The 19,024-nt window shown below is 38.8% G+C and overlaps 1 protein-coding gene across 1 annotated transcript in view; it reads left to right on the forward strand.

Annotated features, from left to right (window-relative positions):
• gpc5a (glypican 5a) overlaps positions 1-19,024 on the forward strand; it is a 164,208-nt gene that overhangs the window by 78,509 nt on the left and 66,675 nt on the right. Inside the window, exon 8 of the mRNA XM_017440511.3 lies at positions 12,992-13,154. Within this exon, the coding sequence (XP_017296000.1) occupies positions 12,992-13,154 (163 nt within the window). The remainder of the gene's footprint in view (positions 1-12,991; positions 13,155-19,024) is intronic.

Genomic DNA, 19,024 nt, shown 5'->3' on the forward strand with positions numbered 1-19,024 from the left:
TCTGGTTTTACTTCGGCTGTATAGCGGGCCTGGGGTACTTTTAGATAGTTCAGTACTGTTAGTTTTAGTTTTAGCTTAGTTTAGTTCTGTACATTTAGTCATGCTTAGATCTGTTTAGTTTAGCTTAGCTTATTTAGACAATTAGTTCTGTAATTTTGTTTCTGTAACTCTGTCTGTAATTTTGTTCTTGTGTTGTAAAGCACTTTGAGTCGCCTCGTGCTGAAAAGTGCTATATAAATAAATGTACCTACCTACCTACCTAATAATATGCCTATAAGCACTGGATTCAGAGTCGGTGCTTACTTTAAAATCCCTCTCAGACCTTTTTCAAGAGGATACATTATCCATCCAGCCAATTCTGGGTTTGTCCCAGAGGGAGGCAACCAGGAGGCATCCTAATCAGACGCTCGAACCACCTCAGCTGACTCCTTTCGATGTGGAGGAGCAGCAGCTCTACTCCGAGCTCCTCACCTTATCTTTAAGGCTGAGCCCGGCCGCCTCTATGGAAGAAGCTCATTTCAGCCGCTTGTATCCAGTTTCCTGTTCTTAAAGTCATGATCCACACCTCATGATCATAGGTGAGGGCGGTCCAGTAAATCGAGAGCTTTGCCTTTGGGCTTAGCTCCTTCTTCACCATGACAGACCGGACCGACACCCTCATTACTGCAGATGAGGCCCCGAGCCATCGATCCATTTCCCTCTGCATCTTACCATCACTCATGAACGAGACTCCATTTTACCACGGGTTCATTTAGCTTCTGGTCAGTCAATTTAAGGAATCCAACTTGTCGAAGTGAATAAATAAGAAAATAATAGTCCTGTTTAAACTTCTTTCCTTTCTGCTTTTTAGCCACAATAATTGACTGCATCAGGTAATCTTTTTTTTTTAGTCTCACCAAATATACAGCAGAAATAAATGAGAAAAATACCTTTAAAACATTTTCATTTGCTCCCATTTACAGACATAAAACAGCACAAAGTGTTGGTTTGGCATACATTTATATGGTAAAACAAAATGCTGATGCAGCTTCTGATATCTTCATGAGCTGCGTGGGGGAGAGGTTTCCTCAGGTGCAATAAAACACGATTTTATGACGTTAATTACAGCTGCACTGTTGCAGTCGTGCATTAAGTAATTAGAAAAATTGCACCGTTCAATAAGCTCAAACCCGCACAGCCACACGCAGGCATGAATGTTTCATATCTAATGTCTGGAATTGGATTCAGAGTTCCAGCGTTATATATGTAAAATGTTTAATTGGACATATTTGCTGTGAACACACATTTGCGTCTTCTCTTTCTTCGGTCCAGTCCTCACAGGCCCCGGCCGCGTTATATATTTTATGAACTTTTGAAGTCATCGCTGCATGTGGAGGCAGTACAGACGTCCTCAAAATACCAGCTGCTTCCACCGCCAGCTCAGAAAATCACAACAAAGACTGCAGTTTGTGAGGCGTCTCGAAAGCTTTGGCACGACAACCGAGGCTTGACTTAACTATCATCGCTGCGCCGTAAAGCGCGTACTCTGGCTGCCTGCATACATAACTGTATCTGGGATGGTGCTTGTGACTGTACTGGACCGTGCACGGCTGGAAACTGCCTCCATCAAAAATTTACTGGCGCAGACCTACTGTGGCTGTATGATATCTTCATTACCCGCTGCAGAAGGAAAGCCCAGAGCATAATCAAGGACACCAGTCATCCAGCCCACACACACACACACACACACACACACACACACACATTTTCCTCACTCCTGCCATCTGGAAAATGCTACTGGAGCATTAAATCATGCACCACCTATTTCAGAGGCACCTTCTCCCCACAGGTAGGCAGAATAATGAATATTACCCACAAACATGCACACACGCACACACACACTGTGTCTAAAAGTAAACACTGGGTTTATTGTGTATTTTCTTAACTATCACTTTTATGGAACACCCTGTTGTCTTGTTTTCTTGCTTGTTCACAGCTGAGAGCCCCACAGTTCGACTGTTTAATTCTGGCATCTGTCACTGAAGTTAACAAATACAAGTGCGAAGAACAAAAACAATAAGAGAAATGCAAATTTGCTCATTTATTTCTGGATGTAAATTGCTTAGTTATTGCCTGAACCCGAAGGGACGACGTGTCTGTGTGTGTTTCTTTATCTGTATCGTTAGCAAAATTTGTCCTGAACCACTGGACAGATTTGAATGAAACTCTCAGATTTTAATCACTACAACTGATTACTTTATTAGAGTTACCTCAATTCAAGATGGCCGCCACAGCCGGTCGACATTAGCCAACACAAGAATAGCTCTAACTCAGTCAGTTTTACAGATATTGAGACAAAATTTAGTGTGGTAGTAGCTCAGAGTCATTCATGAATGAACTTTTGATCATTTTGATGGACAAAAAAAATCTTAATGAACTTTCATATTGAAAAAAAAAAAAAAAAATGTCCTTTTGTAATGTTTTGTTTGTTAGTAGGCTCCTTTTGACTATTATTTTTGTAATTGTCACTTTGCTAAGGTTACCAAATAGGGGCTGGGATGTTGGAGCCTATTATATATTGAATGAATTAATCATTTGCTAAATGATGACTATTGATCTAAAACTGCATTAAATATTACAAATTGCAGAAGAACTATTTGTTTTCTTCTTATTTTATTGTTTATGGCTCCACTGAGTGAGATCAAGACAGCTGCTGCAGGGCTGATTGTTGTTTTTTTTTTTGCAGTGAAGGAGAGAGGCGTATAACAGTTTTCTTTGCCACAAAATTGTTTATTTTTGAGATTTGTAAGAAGCCAACTCAGAGAATATTTTGTTAAATTCAACAAGGAAATTAAATGCCGCACTTTTGAAACAAGAAATCTCTCTGCGAGTGCTTATATTTGTTGTGCAAGGAGGTGCAATTTTGCAATATTGCACAGAAAATACTTTTTTACGTTTGACCAAAATGGCTAACTCCATCATTTATCAACATAAAATAAGCTTAGTTTAAATTCTGGCATGGAAGGTGGAGGGCGATATACATTATCTCAAAAAAATCCATTTAATTTAATTTCTGGCGTTACTGTTTTCTTAAACCAAATAAATGTTTCCCAACTGAAAATTCAGAAAAAATGTAAAAATTCACTTTCCTGTCATCTAATGCTTTACACGGACCTCCTGCTGTCAGCTAACCAATATTTGTTGCCTGCATCTACATGGTGACTGCCATGTTAGTGTATCCTATTAATGTTGGAGCATTATTACTTTTTTATCCTGCAGATTCAACCGTTTAGTTTACAGACTCGGATTTGGTGTCAAAGAATTCAGAGTTTCAGACGAACTCTTGGTGATTTGTTGTCAGATTCTCGGGACATTTCCCAAAGAGGTGCAGGGTGTCATACGGCAAAACGAATTGCACCTTCGGAGATCTGAGCGATAAATCAAGATGTGACTGGATTCTTAAGCTCATTAGTATTCTCTTTGAACTTGTTCTTCTATCTGTGAATGGAGGGCAGAGAAGAGATCGTGCAATGATCATATTTGCCAGTCAGAGGGGGGAAAAAAAACGTGTCAGAATATGTGTCGGCTCCCGAGACGCACACTGTCATTTCCCATCTCCCTCTCGGCAGCAGCTGCGCTGACAGTGTGTTTATCCACAGCGAGAGGAGCAGCAGGAAGGAGGCAGCAGGTCAGCCAGCGAGAGCGGAAACCACAAGATGATGGGAATTTTAGGACAAAATTCTGATTAAAATAAGGCTGTCCTACTCAACGACTTCTGCCAAGAGCCCAGAACTTTTTCATCCTACTGCTACGTAAACATATATATAATATAAAACAAAACTCACATATTCATCCTGATGTTCATGAAATTAACAAAACATTATCAACATCCAGCTTCATTTAAAAACAAGTCACAACCCGCTGCTGTTCGTGCCAAAGTTTGAAGAAAAGATCATCTTTCTATGTTTAAAAATGACAACAATATGGCCATTTTTGGTCAAATCCTATAATAACATTACACACAATCATGTAATTTGTTAGCACTTGTGTTTGTGAGGATTCTCAGCTACTACCACATCAAATTAAAAAGTAAATATTTCTATTTTCTAATTATTTATATGCTTTTCAAGGTTGAATAACCGTGGCAGCCAATTTGAACTGGATTGACTAGTTGTGTTACAGCCAGTGATTACTTTCTGAAAGTTTTATTAAAATCCATCCAACGGTTCAACAGATATTTTGCTAACAGACACGCACAGACGACAGAAGCAGCTACACGAACACCTACTTTTCAGGGAGGAGGGCACATGGTTAAATATCTTACTAATGGGAAACCTAGAACATTTTCTGCATGTTAAACCATGACAGCTTCAGATGTTTTTCCTTTGTATTTAAAAAATAGAATAAAAACCAAAAAAATAAATACTTTTTTTAATTTTTATTTTAGTTTAACCTCCTGAGACCCAATCTTTTGTTTGTGCATTTTGTCATATTCTCGTCTCAGGAGCTTAAAAGAGTTATTTTTATGTATACAACATGTTTTAAATTGTTCCAGTGAGTTTAGCCGGCGGTTCATTAAATAAGGAAGTCAGAAAGAAGCAATAAATATCATTATCAGACTGTTTCCTATGATTTCCTCACTCTTTAATGAGTCTTAACCTTTTCCTGAACTTTAAATCAATTTCAATTATCTACTCAGTTTAATTCAGATTCATTTATACGCTGTAGGTTCAAACCATCCCATATATAATTTAACTTTACATTCTAATGTCAAGACTTAAATCTTTGAACAGGAACTTGGAGAAATTAGGAAGGACAGAATGTGTTTTAAGAGGAGGAATTAGTCGATGGGGGGTTGTGAGGCAGGGTTTTCGCAGCGTTGTGGCTAAAGAAAAAAGAGGGATCCCATAATTGTCAGGCGCCCGCGCTACAAAGGGTTCTTTAAGGATGGAGGACTGTTCCCCTCCAGAATCCCCTGAAGCAAACAGTGCCGTGAAGGGTCACGGCGGTGCTGAGCTGTATCAATTCCAGCCGCTGAATTCAGCCGCAGTAACGCCCGAAGCCAAAGTTCTCAGAGCCGAGGAGGCGAGAGCAGGTGCAAGAAAGAGAATCCCTGAACGGGAACATGAGAAACCGTGAAAAAGAAAGGAGGTCAAATGGTTCGTTTGCTGCCATCAGGAGAAGCACAAATCCAAACCAGCACTCTAAAACATCGATTAAGGAGCAAAGCACGGAAAAGTAAAAGCGGTTGTGAATGATGGATCTCAATCAGCAAACATTGGGAAGCAACTTTAGTAAACGCTGAGGTTGAAGGCCTTTTATTTAGATTTATAAAATAAATTTCTGCTTTGTTGTTGACAGTCATGTTGCAAATATCAGGACGCTCTGAAACGGTAAATTTCAAATCTTAAAATGCAAATTTTTATACCTTTGGAGAAAAGTGTTAATACCAGCATTCAGTGATGAAACTTACACAGTTTGGACATGTAATGCTTTTAAAAATACAGAAATATTAAACACTTTAAGTAGATTTAATGATCCAAAACATTGAAAAATTAAAAAAAATCACACATCCATTTTTATTTTGTTTAATATCGAAGAGCTTTAGTGGCCATCTTGAATTGGATTGACTGTGAAAGTTAATCCCCTGATTACGTCCTGCAAGTTTCATTAAAGTCTGTCCAGTGGTTCGTGAGATATTTTGCTAACAAACATGGCAAAGTTTTAAACTAATATCTTGCACGATGGGTTAGTGCTCAGAATATATTGAGCTACTTCCACACCATACTTTAGGCCAGTGTCTGTAAAATAATTGACTTATAGGCAGTTTTGTGTTTTGTAATGTCACTTGGCTGTGGCAGCCATCTTGAATGAGTTCTGGATGCACATCCAAAGAATGCTTTCTGCAACTTTTGCTAAAATTAGTTCACTGGTTCATGAGATATTCTGTTACCACACAAGAGACGAGCAACAATAATGGGCATTAACAAAAGCATTATTAAAGCAAACATTAGAAAAATGACTTGACAGTGACTATTTTGTCTGAAACTGTTCATTGTGTTGCATTTCCTCAGTCAGACAGAAAGACAAACTCTACATTCTGCTAAATAGCAGAGCTGGAATGCCATAAATTTTGGCCAATTACACACAGAGGATTAAGCTGCCGCAGCTCAGACTGTAAGCAAACACTTCAGATAAAGTTATCTACAGGTACGCAGCTTAGCTGGATTTGTCTCCGAATGTTATTATTTACTGCCCTTATCTCGTGGTGTAATGGATGTCACAATGAGTCTGGGTTAAACAAACAAACAAACAAACAAACAAACCAATCATCGTGCTGCATGCGGCCGGTTTGATGCGCCACGTCGCACTTTAATACACTTTAGATGCTGCATGTTTCAGGATTTGTCTGCGGTAACAGTCTCAAACATTTCCTCAACAGGAAATAACTAAATTAAAGGCCGAGCATTTCTCCCCTGCTGCATTTGATGCCAGAGTTTTAAACTAAAATGGTCTCATGTTGAGAAACGATGGAATTATATCTGTTTTGGTCAAACCTTAAACTTGTTTACTTTCTTACATGATGTGCTAGCACTTCCAGTAAGTGTTGTAAATGACTCTCAGCTACAACCACGTCAAATTTTAGCTCAATATTTGTATAATTCACTGAGTTGTAGCCATTTTTATGTAGGCTAAGGCTAATACGCTGTGGTGGCCATCTTGAACTGAGTTGATTCCAGTTGTAGATGTACAAACAGTGATTACTTTGAGAGATTTTTTTATTGAAATCCATCCTGTGGTTTATGAGATATTTTGCTAACAGACAAAAAAAGGAATGAATCCCAACAGTTAACGATAAGGTTTCAAAGTATGCGTTTAGGACGAAGCTTAGCTTCCACCACATCTGTAAAGTTGGCTGAGCTGTAGCCGTTTTTGTTAAGGTCAGTTCGCTGTGGCGGCCATCTTAAATTGGGTTGAATCTAAAGCTGATCATTTGATCGGTTCCCAAGATATTTTGCTAACAGACAGAGTTGATACCAATTGTTAATCTTAAAGTTTTAAACACAGATCTTGTGCAGTCATTTAACTCTCAGAATATAAGTTGTGGATCACTCTCAGCTATTACCACATCGAATTTTAGCTTAATATCTGTAAAACTGGCTGAGTTATGGCCATTTTTGTGTTTGCAAGGTCACTTTATTGTGGCGGCCATCTTGAATCGGGTTGACTCTGAATGTTAATCAGTTGTAGATATGATAATCAATAAAATTTCTTTAGTGGTTCATGAGACGTTTTGCTGACGGTACAAACAGACGCACAGACGAAGGCAAAAATATAATCCCATCACCTTCACCTTTGCAGATGGACCACAACAAACTGTTCTTGTGTCTTTTATTAAGTTGAGACCTATTAATAAGATTGTCTTTGCTCCCTCTGTGGCTCTTTTTATAAACATTCAAATGCTATTTTGTACCATGCAAATTTAGAAGCACAACAAATAAAAAATGTGAATAAATTCTCGGCGTTAATCCTTTGGACTAAGAGGAGAGAGGGGTATGAATAATTCACAAGCAAAACTGCTGGTCAACCACCACATCAATGAGTGGTAAATAATTCAGCCTGCAGACGGGGCGAGGAGCTGCTGCCCCTGATTTTGATTGAGAGACACAGGGAGGGACAGACCCTGCTTAGAAATTCTTGATGGGTTTTACCACATCAAGAGGAGAGGGCAGGCAAAAAAGGAGAGGAGCCAACAAATAATTCATAGGAAAGAGCTGCTGATGAGCCAGATGATGAAATCCACAGTTTGTTCACTCAGATTGCATGATGGATTTGTCAATAGCTGCTTTGCTGTTTCGTGTTTTCCTGCAGTCTCGGCTGTGGAATAGTAATGATGCATTTCCATTTGGTCCAAAAGGAAACAGAGAGCCGTTCCCCTACTTAGTCAAGATCAGTGACGGATGAATGGGAATATGAAAAGAATGATTCCGAAATGCAGATGGAAAGCATTAAAAATCAACATCTGCGCGAGAGAGTCATAAAAATTCTCAACATGGCGTCTTCACAGAACCTCACCTTTCACCTCTGCCCGTAATTCCGTGCACATTCGCACGAGCACTTCCGAGCATTTTTCGCAGCGTTAATAAGTTGCACCGATGTTGTGGTGACTTACGAGAGGAATGTGCTGTGTAATGTATATGACGTGCGCACGCTCACTCACGTGTACAATAGAATCAGCGTGTGCACTGATTTATGTAATTGATGTTTTTTTTCTGGTCATGAACTGAGCTGACATCCACCTCCATCACACACACACGCACACACACGCACATACAGACAATAAGAAAAGGTGCAAATTAACTGCAAAAGACTAAATTAATCAGGAGGTTTTTGGTGCCAGAAACATTTTATTCTTTATTCCATTTTATTGAACTTGCAAAGTGTTTGAAAGGAAAGAAAAAAGAAGCAAAACAAGAGATATTTTATTTATATAATGGCTTCAAAAGACGTTTGCAGGATGGTGATCTACCTAAAACGATAATGGAGTGAACTGGATTCATTCTTCTTCTGTTTAGATCTGGTCAAAATTTCACCAACGTTAGATTATTTGTGAGCAAAGATAAATAAATTGATTGACCAATATTTGAATTCTGCTCCAGCAAATTTGCTTATGATCATAAAATAAACTGAGGAAGGCTTGTATTATCATCAGATGTTGGTGAGAATGATGGCTGCCATCCTGTCTTCATATTTTAAGCCAAAAAAATGTAATTCGCATGTGATGATATTCTCATTTATTTGTTATGATTTCTAACAAAACATCTGCTTTATTCCAAAATATTTCTCTGATAACTAAACATCTGTTATTTCTTCTGAGAAAAAAAAGGTAAATTCATCTGAGATAAACAGTCGTGTCTGAAATTCATGTTGCTTTATGTTTGTGAGTATGGTTTAGATCATATTTTTATTAGAAATAAACAAGCGAGAAATTAACTTTGAATAAATTATCTGAGAACTGCAAATCTGCAAACTGAAGGACTTATTTGAGCAGAACTGACTCGCCTTCATTATGGTAACCAGGTAGAAACATCTTGTCCCAAACTGATGCAGAAAAACTGCTCCATGCATTTATCGCTTCTAATCTGGACTATTATAATACTTTATTATCTGGGTGTCCAAAAGGACTCTGTAAAAAGTCTTCAGCTGGTCCAAAATGCTGCTACCAGAGTTCTGGTGAGAAATAAATCAGATTTATCCAAGTTTAGCTTCTCTCCATTGGCTTCCTGTCAGATTCACAATAAAATTTAACATCCAGAGCTCTCAACAACCAAGCTTTCTTATATTAAGGACTTATTGTTACATATTTTTCTAACAGAGCACTTCACTCTCAGACTGCAGGTTTAATCGTGGTTCCTAGAGTTTCTAAAAGTAGAACAGAATGCATGCCATACCACTTTATTACCAAAGCACTTAAAAACAACATAACAGCTCACCAAAGTGCTGTAAAAGAGAAAAGAAATGAAACATCATCGACAAAAAAAAGGAGCTACAGAAAATGATTTAAATAGTACAAGTTAAGAAGGGAAAGATTAAAACACAGATGATAACTCACTCTGGGTTAAAAGCCAGGGTAAAAAGTGTGTTTTTAATGCTCCATTCAGTCCACTCGGTCTCTTCCGGGTTTATAAAATGTCTGAGACAGTTCAAAGCATCTTAGAGGACGAGAGGCAGAGCTTTCAGTTCTTGGGCTCCTCTCTTTCTCCTCTCTCTGACACCCTGACCACTTTGAAGACTTTCCTTTGTGATAAATCCTATAGTTAGGGTTGGTTTGGGTTTCCTTAGGTATCCTTTAGTCCTGCTGCTGGAGGACAAACCGACCACATTTCCTCACTCTGCTGCTGTCTTTACTCATTCAGCTCTCCATGTTTGTATTTGTAATTATTTCTATCATTATTCTATGTTTATCTTCGTTTTCCTTCCCATGGAAACTACACCTGGACCAATCCTTCTGTGTATGTCTGCCTCTTTCCTGTCCTCTCTAACTCCAGCTGAGTTGTTTCTTTTCACTGTCACCAACGGGACGAAGTGAAGATTTGACACAATCTGCCGGCTTCCTTGGATAACTTTTACTAATTGGTGTTTTTTAATGTACTGAATGTGAATGTTTTTCTACAGTGCATTCAGATGACTTTTGTTGTAAATTGGCTCTGTATAAATTGAATCGAGTTAATCTTTTAAGTCCAGGAAAGTGATAATAGGGTAAATCTTAAAGCTTAGGTTGCAAATTATTTCTTTAACTAAATGCTCCCAGATGTTGTTTCTGTTAAAGACTGGTTTGAAAACTTTAAACTAGCTTTTATTCACTATAATTGTCATGACGGTCGGTGGGGAAAGAGAAGAACCCAGAGCGCAGACTCATGATAAAAAAAACGAAAAATGGACTAGTAAACAAAAGAACGAAAACAAAAAGTTGAAAACTAAACGTAACAAAATCCAAAGTAATACAAAAAGGTAGGGATGTGCTGCTCGACACAGTTTGGAGCCAAATGAAGCGGAAGTATCGTGATGCAGTGTTTTGGTGGCTGTGTCAACAGGTCAAATATCACGTGACCGCTCCTAAACGAGGCCTCGTTCTTTCTGGTGTCATGCGGATCTCTGATTGGCAGGAATCCCGAGTGGGCGGGTCTTGTATTTATTCTCAAGGCTTTAAAATGAGACTGAATATCCACCCAAACTGTGGGTTTTTGGAAAGGTGGACGTGTTAGGTTGTGATTTTGAGTGTATTTAAAAATATTTGTGAGAATAAATAAAAATCTTTGAATGTCACTCAAAGCCTCTTATATGAATCACTATCATGACATCATAGCATAAAGTTATAAGATCTCAGATAGTATTAAATGAAAATAATACTTCATGGAATAATAATGAGATTTACAGTCCAACAGAACAAGGTGTCACTATTGTTAATAAAGATAGTGTTTATTGTAACATCCTCCTTTCAGTTTATAAAAACAAAAACACAGGTTTCATTGGAGAACATGAGCTTTAATGAAAATGGTATGAATGAAACACAGACTCGTGATTTAAATAAAGTTATCAATTTTATTCACGTCAACAGTAGTACATAAAACAACCACCGGGTGTCGCTATTTTAGGGTGTCTCGAGTGCTTCGACACAATAGGTTATTTTCCGAGCAACTGTCTCAAAGTGGTTCAGTGATTCAGGAAGCCTCGGTTTCTCCGTCACTACAAAAAGGGCGAGACGAGACAAGGAACGAGACAAGAGCTGAGGGACAAGAGACAAATAGCAACAATGAACCAGCGAGTAAGTGGAGGAGATGACCGGGTTTTAAGGACAGAGGATAATTATGGGAAGTGGGCACAGGTGAGTGATAACAATTGCGGGCAGGTGGAGATGGGCGTGGCAGGAAAACAAGTGCTGACTGGGGACAAGTGGAGAATGACAAGAAACAAAGACAACAGGAACTAAACCAAAACCCAGATGACTCAATAATACAATCAAAGAAACAATAAACCCAAACAGAAACATAAAAGAAAACACGACCCCTGAAAACAAAGCACCAAAAACACTTGAATTCATGACAATAATGTGTTAAACATTTGGTCTTTTTTTTTTACCGACACACAAAAAAGGAAAACTGAGACTGTTTAATCTGTCAACACGTCCCATCATCGAACACGTCACCACTTAGCATGAGACGCTTCAGACAGGCTCACATATGTCCCATCTCAGCCTCGACAGCAACCCTGGCAACTTTAAACCACAGCAGCAACTGGCTGCACCTTTCTGATCAACACAAAGCATTCCCTCTTGTTTCTATTGATGCAGCATGAATTTAAATGAGCCAATTAGTGTGTGCATTTCCCCCTGGTGTCGAGTTCACTAAGTCTTTGATTGAGATTCTGCAGCACAGCAGTACAGCAAAAAGTTGAGCTGCCCTGTAGGCCACAGGGGCCACGAAGGATGGACACCGTGTTATTTGTGCTATGGATTCATTTAGAGGTTGTGCTCAGGATATACGGGCCATGTTGGTTCTGTGAAAATAAACATACTTGTTTATAAGTGTATATTTTAAGGTCATTCCTCTGATTTTTAGTCACAAGTGGAAGAATAGATTGTGCTAATTCGTTTATCTGCTTTCAGAACCTATTTTTACCCTCTAAAAGCAAATAAACTTTATAGATCTCCCCTAATCCAAGAAAATAAATACATAAATAAAGATCTAGCATTCCTTGAAGGAATGCATGTCACCCACTGCCTTTCAAGCCAGAGTTTTAAACTAAAATCATCCTATACTGAGAAAAAACGGAGGTGTTGTCAGTGTTTGGAAATGACATTATGAACAATCTTCATGCAATATTGGGATATCGTGCACGATCTGTTCACGCTTGGAGTATCTGTTGTGAATGTCAGCTGCAATCATGCCAAATTTTATCTCAGCGTCTGTAAAACTCCCCGAGGTAAAGCCTCAGTGAGCGTGTAGGTCAATTAGCTTTGGTGGCCATCTTGAATTGGGTTGAGTCCAAAAGTTAATAAGTTGTAAATGCCAACCTGATGATTACTTTCTGAAAAAAAAATGTTGTGCATTAGATATAAAAGCCCATTTTTACTTCAAGCAAGCCATCATTGTGCAGTTTATTTGCTTTTATTATCAATAAAATAGAAAATGTTGCTGATTGAAGACCCAGTAAGCTCTTTTCTTATTTTTGTTCTGGTCTTTTTTTTTCTCCCCTAATCAGCTTTTGAAAACACAAGCTATTTTTTATGCCCTTGCCACGACGAGACCTTGTTCTTTATGTCCCGCTGTGAATATTAAATGTGAATAAGATCCACATGAGATGGAAAAACATTAAACCTGGCACCGGGGCGCTTCCACACAAAGCAAACAACTCATTTAAAACTGTCAACTTCAACTAACAGATAAGATTTGGTTTATTTCTGATTTTTCCAGGTCTTTATTTTGTCTTTTTTGTCCCTCCCCACAACCAGTTGTTGCAGGGGAAGTCCATCCCCAAACTGGGCTCACTGGACCAGATTGAAACAGGAAGTGGAGACGCAGAGGGACGTTCCAGCGGCGACTGCGATGATGAGGACGATTGTGGAGGTTCAGGCGGTGGTGAGGTCAAGAGAAGACTCTTCAAAGTCTCCAAATGTGAGTCTGAATATTTTTCTTCTTTTAAATCAGTCGTCTCGTTGGCCTTCCTGGTCGCAGACAAAAAGAAAAAAAGAAAAACATCAAATGGTTTCAAAACACAACAGACCTGAAAGGAAAATATTAAATATGTGTCTTAATGTGCTTTTTTTAATGTCAGTTGTTTATTTCTACCTTTTAGCCATTGTTTAAAGTTGCAAAATTTGAAACAGAGATTGTTTTTTTTAAATCAGTGAAGGAAAGCAAAAGGTGCAGTTACATAATATTATATTTTAATAAGACTGGCTCCAGTTGCCGTTTTATGACAGCAGTAATAATAGTCATTAAAGATAATAGTTGCTATGGGGACATTATTGCAATCAAGGCCTGTAACTTCAAAAATTATTGCTCCTCAGTGGTTCGGCAGCCCTCCATGAATCACAGCGGCTGAGTTCTCCTCTTCATTGTTACCTTTCTCCTCCTTCCTTCAGCACATATAGATTTTTCCTTCCCTCTCTCTCTTTTACTCTCCATCAAACATGCTAACAACCTGATTAATCACCACTCTAACTTTGCCTATGGCGGCTCCAAGGAAGCGGGGGTCATCCAAACACACCGTTCTATCCATGAAAATGTTTCCTCTGCTGCTTGTCAGCGTGACTCGAGCCTTCAGCAGATCAGGCTGAGGAAAGCTGCTTAACAATCGCTCATCTGAGGCTGTCGGGAGTCTCTGACATTTATCACCCATTACAGCTGAGCCGCCCTTTCCTTGTCATAGGCCAGATCAGCTTGTCTTCTATATTTATGACCCACTATCTGTTGTGACCCCTGTTGAACATCGGTCCCCCGGTGCTTGACCCAACTCAAACCAACGCTGAGATTTCCTTCAGGAAGCGGTGTCTCATCAGTCCCTGCAGCGCTAACTACAAAAAGTTTTAAAGTTTCTTTTTTTTTTTGGGTTGTTGTTGTGTAGAATGTTTGGCTCTTGGGTGGAGGGTTATTTATTGCCACTTAAAAATAAAAGAACCTGTTTTTTTTTCTTAACCTAAGTGGGTATGATGCGGGCGGAGGTGGGCAATGAAATAATATTCACGGCCTAGAATATAGTTTCACAGGCAGTGCACGCAAAAATATTCATGATTTTTAAACACTGGTCACTGTCAGGTTTCGTGGAGATGAAGGCAAACCCAGAGCGCAGACTCATACTGAATAAACTAATTTATTTAAATTAAGAAAATAAACAAAAACAAAAAGCTGACATGGCAGCAAATGCTAAACAAAAAAACAGAAGGAAAAATAACAACCTGGAGCACGGAGCAACAAAGTACATCTAGCAGGAACGGACACAGAGCAAAAAACCAGGAACGGAGAAACAGACAATGAACCAGCAGAGAAGTGAAGTAAGTAACTGGTTTTTAAACACAGGATCAAGAGTAAGTGGGCACAGGTGTGTGATTACTAAAGCTGGGACAGGTGTAGATGGGCGTGGCAGGGAGACAAGTGAGTTACTGAGGAGTGAATAGTGACAGAAAACAAGGCATGAACAACAATAACTAAAGACAAAGATAACTGAACACAACCAGAAAACATGAAGACAACAAACAGAACACAAAAACCCCAAAGAAAACCTAAAACCCGACAGTCACACAAATTGTGGCCCTTTGGTCGATATGTCACAAACACTCAGAGTCAAGTTTGAATCACCAGCTAGTCTCCAAGATGCTACCTAATCTAAGAATTACGACAACAAAATGACATACTGTATATGAGAATTCACATAAAGTAATGCAGGTCAAACCTTATAATAAAACCTGTTTTTACCAAATATGCAGGTTGTTGATTAACCATGTGGAGCTTTCCTGCTGCTGAAGCTGAATAAATCAAATTAAACTTCGCTTTTTTTGCTCTAAGTAGGCAGAAAAAAAACCCCAGTGGCTTACAGGAGTTAACGTTGGCACAAATCTGTGTAACAGAAACGTGTTAGAAGGATAGACAGATTTTGGTGTGAAAACTGACGCTGATCATACCTGGTTACTGTAAGTCTCAGTTGTGTGCACATCTCGTTTCTTCCTTGACTACCTTTCACACTTATCAGGCTGCTGCACACCGTTTTATAATAATTCCTTTGTGGGTTTGTTGCTAAATGTACTAATGATGTAATATAAAACTATGATATTTCAAATGAGTCCTTTCTCAGAGTGTATAAAAATGATTGTAGGGCGTTTAACAATCCTGTTTTGCAGCTTTAATAAGACAAAGCTGCAAAATAGGACTGTAGAGAAGAGTTGACATTTTGCCACTAAATATCAATCTGAAATGATAAAATTCTCCTCTTTCTGTCACCTTGGAAAATAAATGCTCCCTTGTCTGTTTTTGTTCTATTTCTGGTGCCACCCATCTGTCTGTTTACCTTCTAAATGCTTCACTAAATCTGCTTTTACACTGCATTGAATATCTTGGCACGGCTTGAAAGACACATTCTTGATTGCACACTTTTAGACAGTTTTGTGATTGTCATAACAGCACTGGCCCTTTCTCATAGTTCTGTTTTGTGACTGAAAGGCAGGACACATAACATCTGTGTGCGGGTGACCTTTGCGGCGCGTACACTTGCAGGTTCTGGACGTATTTTCAAAGAAAGCATAATTATGTGTGACAGAGCTCCCTAAGTTCAGCTGGAAAATAAAAAGAGGCATTGCAAACGTGTGCTCTGAAAATCTTAAATCCTCTGATACTGATTTGTAAACTGCGTGTGGGTTTTCAAACTACTTTTTTTGACAGAAAACAATAAATGCTGCAGATGTGAGGCCCTGCAGTCGCATTGTGGGATTTTAAGACAACAACTTTATCAGTTCTTTCTGACAAATCCAAAAAGTTTAAAAAAATAATGCAACTGTACTGAAACAAAACTGAAAAAAGCAGAAGTCTGGTTGCTTTTGTTTTTAAAATTTGTTGAATTTGCCCTGTCCTGGAGGACTGAGAATCTACACCAGCATATCTTTCTGACAAATCAATAATCTGCCATTCTTCGTATCAGCTGAAACCATGCAAAAACTGATATTAAAACATTACAAACAATGTCATTCACCTGTTATTGATATATTTAATATCTTTGATTTTTATTAATGATACACTGATATATTTAATTTCATTTAAAGCAGATTTTCTGAAGTCACCAAAGCTTCTTGTAGCCACAGAGTTCATACTGTAAGTTGGCTACACTGACTTTAAACCACTGTGATGCAGATAGAGTTTTAAAGAACACTGTGACTCAACCCCCCCCCCCCCAGTGTGTGCTCAGAGGAATCTTAAAATAGCAGGCCGTGTAGTCAGAAAATACAGTATTAAAAATTTAAGGTCTAGAATTCCTTGAAGGATTGCACATCATCAGCCGCCTTTCATTGCTGGGTTTTAAACTTATGCTGAGGAGGGACAGAGTTGTAGCTGTTTTTGTCAAACCTCATGAAATGACTTCAGAGTATGTGGTGTGAATGACTCTCAGGTACAGGCACACCTAATCTTAGTTCAATATTTGTAAAATTGACTGAGCTATAGCCATTTTTTGTCAACCGTCTTTAATTGGTTGGAATCCAAAAATTAATGAGCCGTGCATGCCCATTCAGTGATTACTCTTTTTAAGTTTCATTAAAATTCATCCATTAGTTTGTGTAATATTTTGATAACAGATGGATACACGTACACACACGCACAAACATCATTGCCCGCCTCACTCCTTCAGCGGTGGGCGATAATAAGAGTCGGGAACAACGGTCGTTACAAACACACATGCAGCTGAGATCAAACCCACTGTGAGGACAACATTACACCAAAAACAGAGCTGAACTGAAAACTAACTGAAGATGAAAACATCTGTGAGTGAAAGAAATTACAAGGAGAGAGAGACGGATGTTGCAACGAGCAGAACAAGAGAAATACGTGATATCCTGGTCTGTTTTTAGATGTTTTATTTCAGCATCTATACAGTAAGATGTGAGTTTGAGCTTATTATATAATATATTTGTTATCCAAAATTAATTTTCATCACAAGTTTGCCAATCAATCAGTGTAGACTGACTACATTTTAAATAAAGACCAGGTATATTATAATTAGATTTCTTTTTCTGCGATAATCCCTAATCCTCTTCTTTTATGTCCTTGATGTTTATCTGCAGAACATGCAGACGATGAAACTTTGTGATAAAGAAACAAAAAGCTTAAACTGACAGCGCAAAACTGATTTAAAGGATTATTCTTTTTTTGCAGAAGTGCTGTTGTGTGAAAAAATTATGTACATAATGAAAGCAGTGCATGCTTTAGTAATTTCAGGTACTTTTAACTGTTTAATTACCCCAGCAGAGTGATTTTTAGTGCATCATTTGTCATTTATGATGTTGCATTCCAGATTGCTTTTTTTTTTTTTTTTGGTACCCAACCATTAGGCTAATTTGTTTTTTGGGGGTAAACCTTGAGAAAATATTGAAAGCGCACAATGAAAACACAAGATTGATTCACTTCACTGGGCTCATTATGGAGGTGCAGTGAGTCTTCACAGCTTATTAACACAGACTCAGAAAAACTCACCAATCCAACACAAAAAAGACTGAGCACACATCCAGAGTCGTTCATGCATTTTTCCTCCCGTATCAATGTGGTTTTTTTTTTACTGTTGGTTACACACCTGCCAGTTTGTTTAATACACACACTCATCTGGCTCCTTTTTAATTAAACGGGACAAACATTTATATCTTATGAGTGCTTCAGTATAACACATTTAATTAGAACTCTCATTAACAAAATCTATAATGTCGTCAGTCTTTGTGGAGTTGCGCGAAGCTGTGTGTAAAACTCTTTTTGCTTTATTGCAAAACGTAACATCCACGTCTAACAGCAGGATAAGAAAGTTGAGCTTTAATACCCAGAACCTAATTTCTGTAAATAATATTTGATAGTTTTAATTGTTTATACATTGTGTGATTACTACAGGCGGCACTGCGCCACAATAAATCCTGATCCTCAAATAATGGTTTCAAGGAGAAAGAATTAGACAATTGATTGCTGCAGCCATTTTTCAAAACGGACCCTGATGAGATAGTTATACACCTGGGTAAATGATGAGGAATAAACGTTGCCTTTGATAAATCTAGTTCCCCAATATTAGCTCCTTGGTTATTAATCACAACGTAAAAACAGTCACATTAGTGGCTCTGTGTAGCTGTACTTTTAATTAGGATTGTTCTAAAAACTTAACGTTAGAATGAAGATGAAAAATAAGAAAATCACCAAAATGGTAACATTTTATTTTATTGCTTGTGCCAAATTCAGTGAAAAACTACTGTTAATCAGAAATCTTCCAGTTAAAAGATCATGTTCAAGCTTATTTTCTTAGTAAAAATATTTAGAATAATTAGTTATACCCTGATGAGACCCTAACCCTAGCCCAGGGCCAAATGGCCCTAAACCCTTCAACCCTGAGAAGACCCTAACCCTAGCCCAGGGCCAAATGGCCCTAACCCCTTCATCCCTGTGGAGACCCTAACCATAGCCCAGGGCCAAAAGGCCCTAACCCGTTCAACCATGAGGAGACCCTAACCCTAGCCCAGGCCAAATGGCCCCAACCCTTTCAACCGTGTGGAGACACTAACCCTAGTCCAGGGCCAAATGGCCCGAAACCCTTCAACCCTGAGAAGACCCTAACCCTAGCCCAGGGCCAAATGGCCATAACCCCTTCAACCCTGTGGAGACCCTAACACTAGCCTAACCCCTTCAACCCTGAGGAGACCCTAACCCTAGCCCAGGGCTAAAAGGCCCTAACCCCTTCAACCCTGTGGAGACCCTAACCCTAGCCCAGGGCCAAATGGCCATAACCCCTTCAACCCTGTGGAGACCCTAAC

Source organism: Kryptolebias marmoratus, linkage group LG15, assembly GCF_001649575.2.
Source record: "Kryptolebias marmoratus isolate JLee-2015 linkage group LG15, ASM164957v2, whole genome shotgun sequence".
In the NCBI taxonomy this organism is placed as follows: Eukaryota; Metazoa; Chordata; class Actinopteri; order Cyprinodontiformes; family Rivulidae; genus Kryptolebias; species Kryptolebias marmoratus.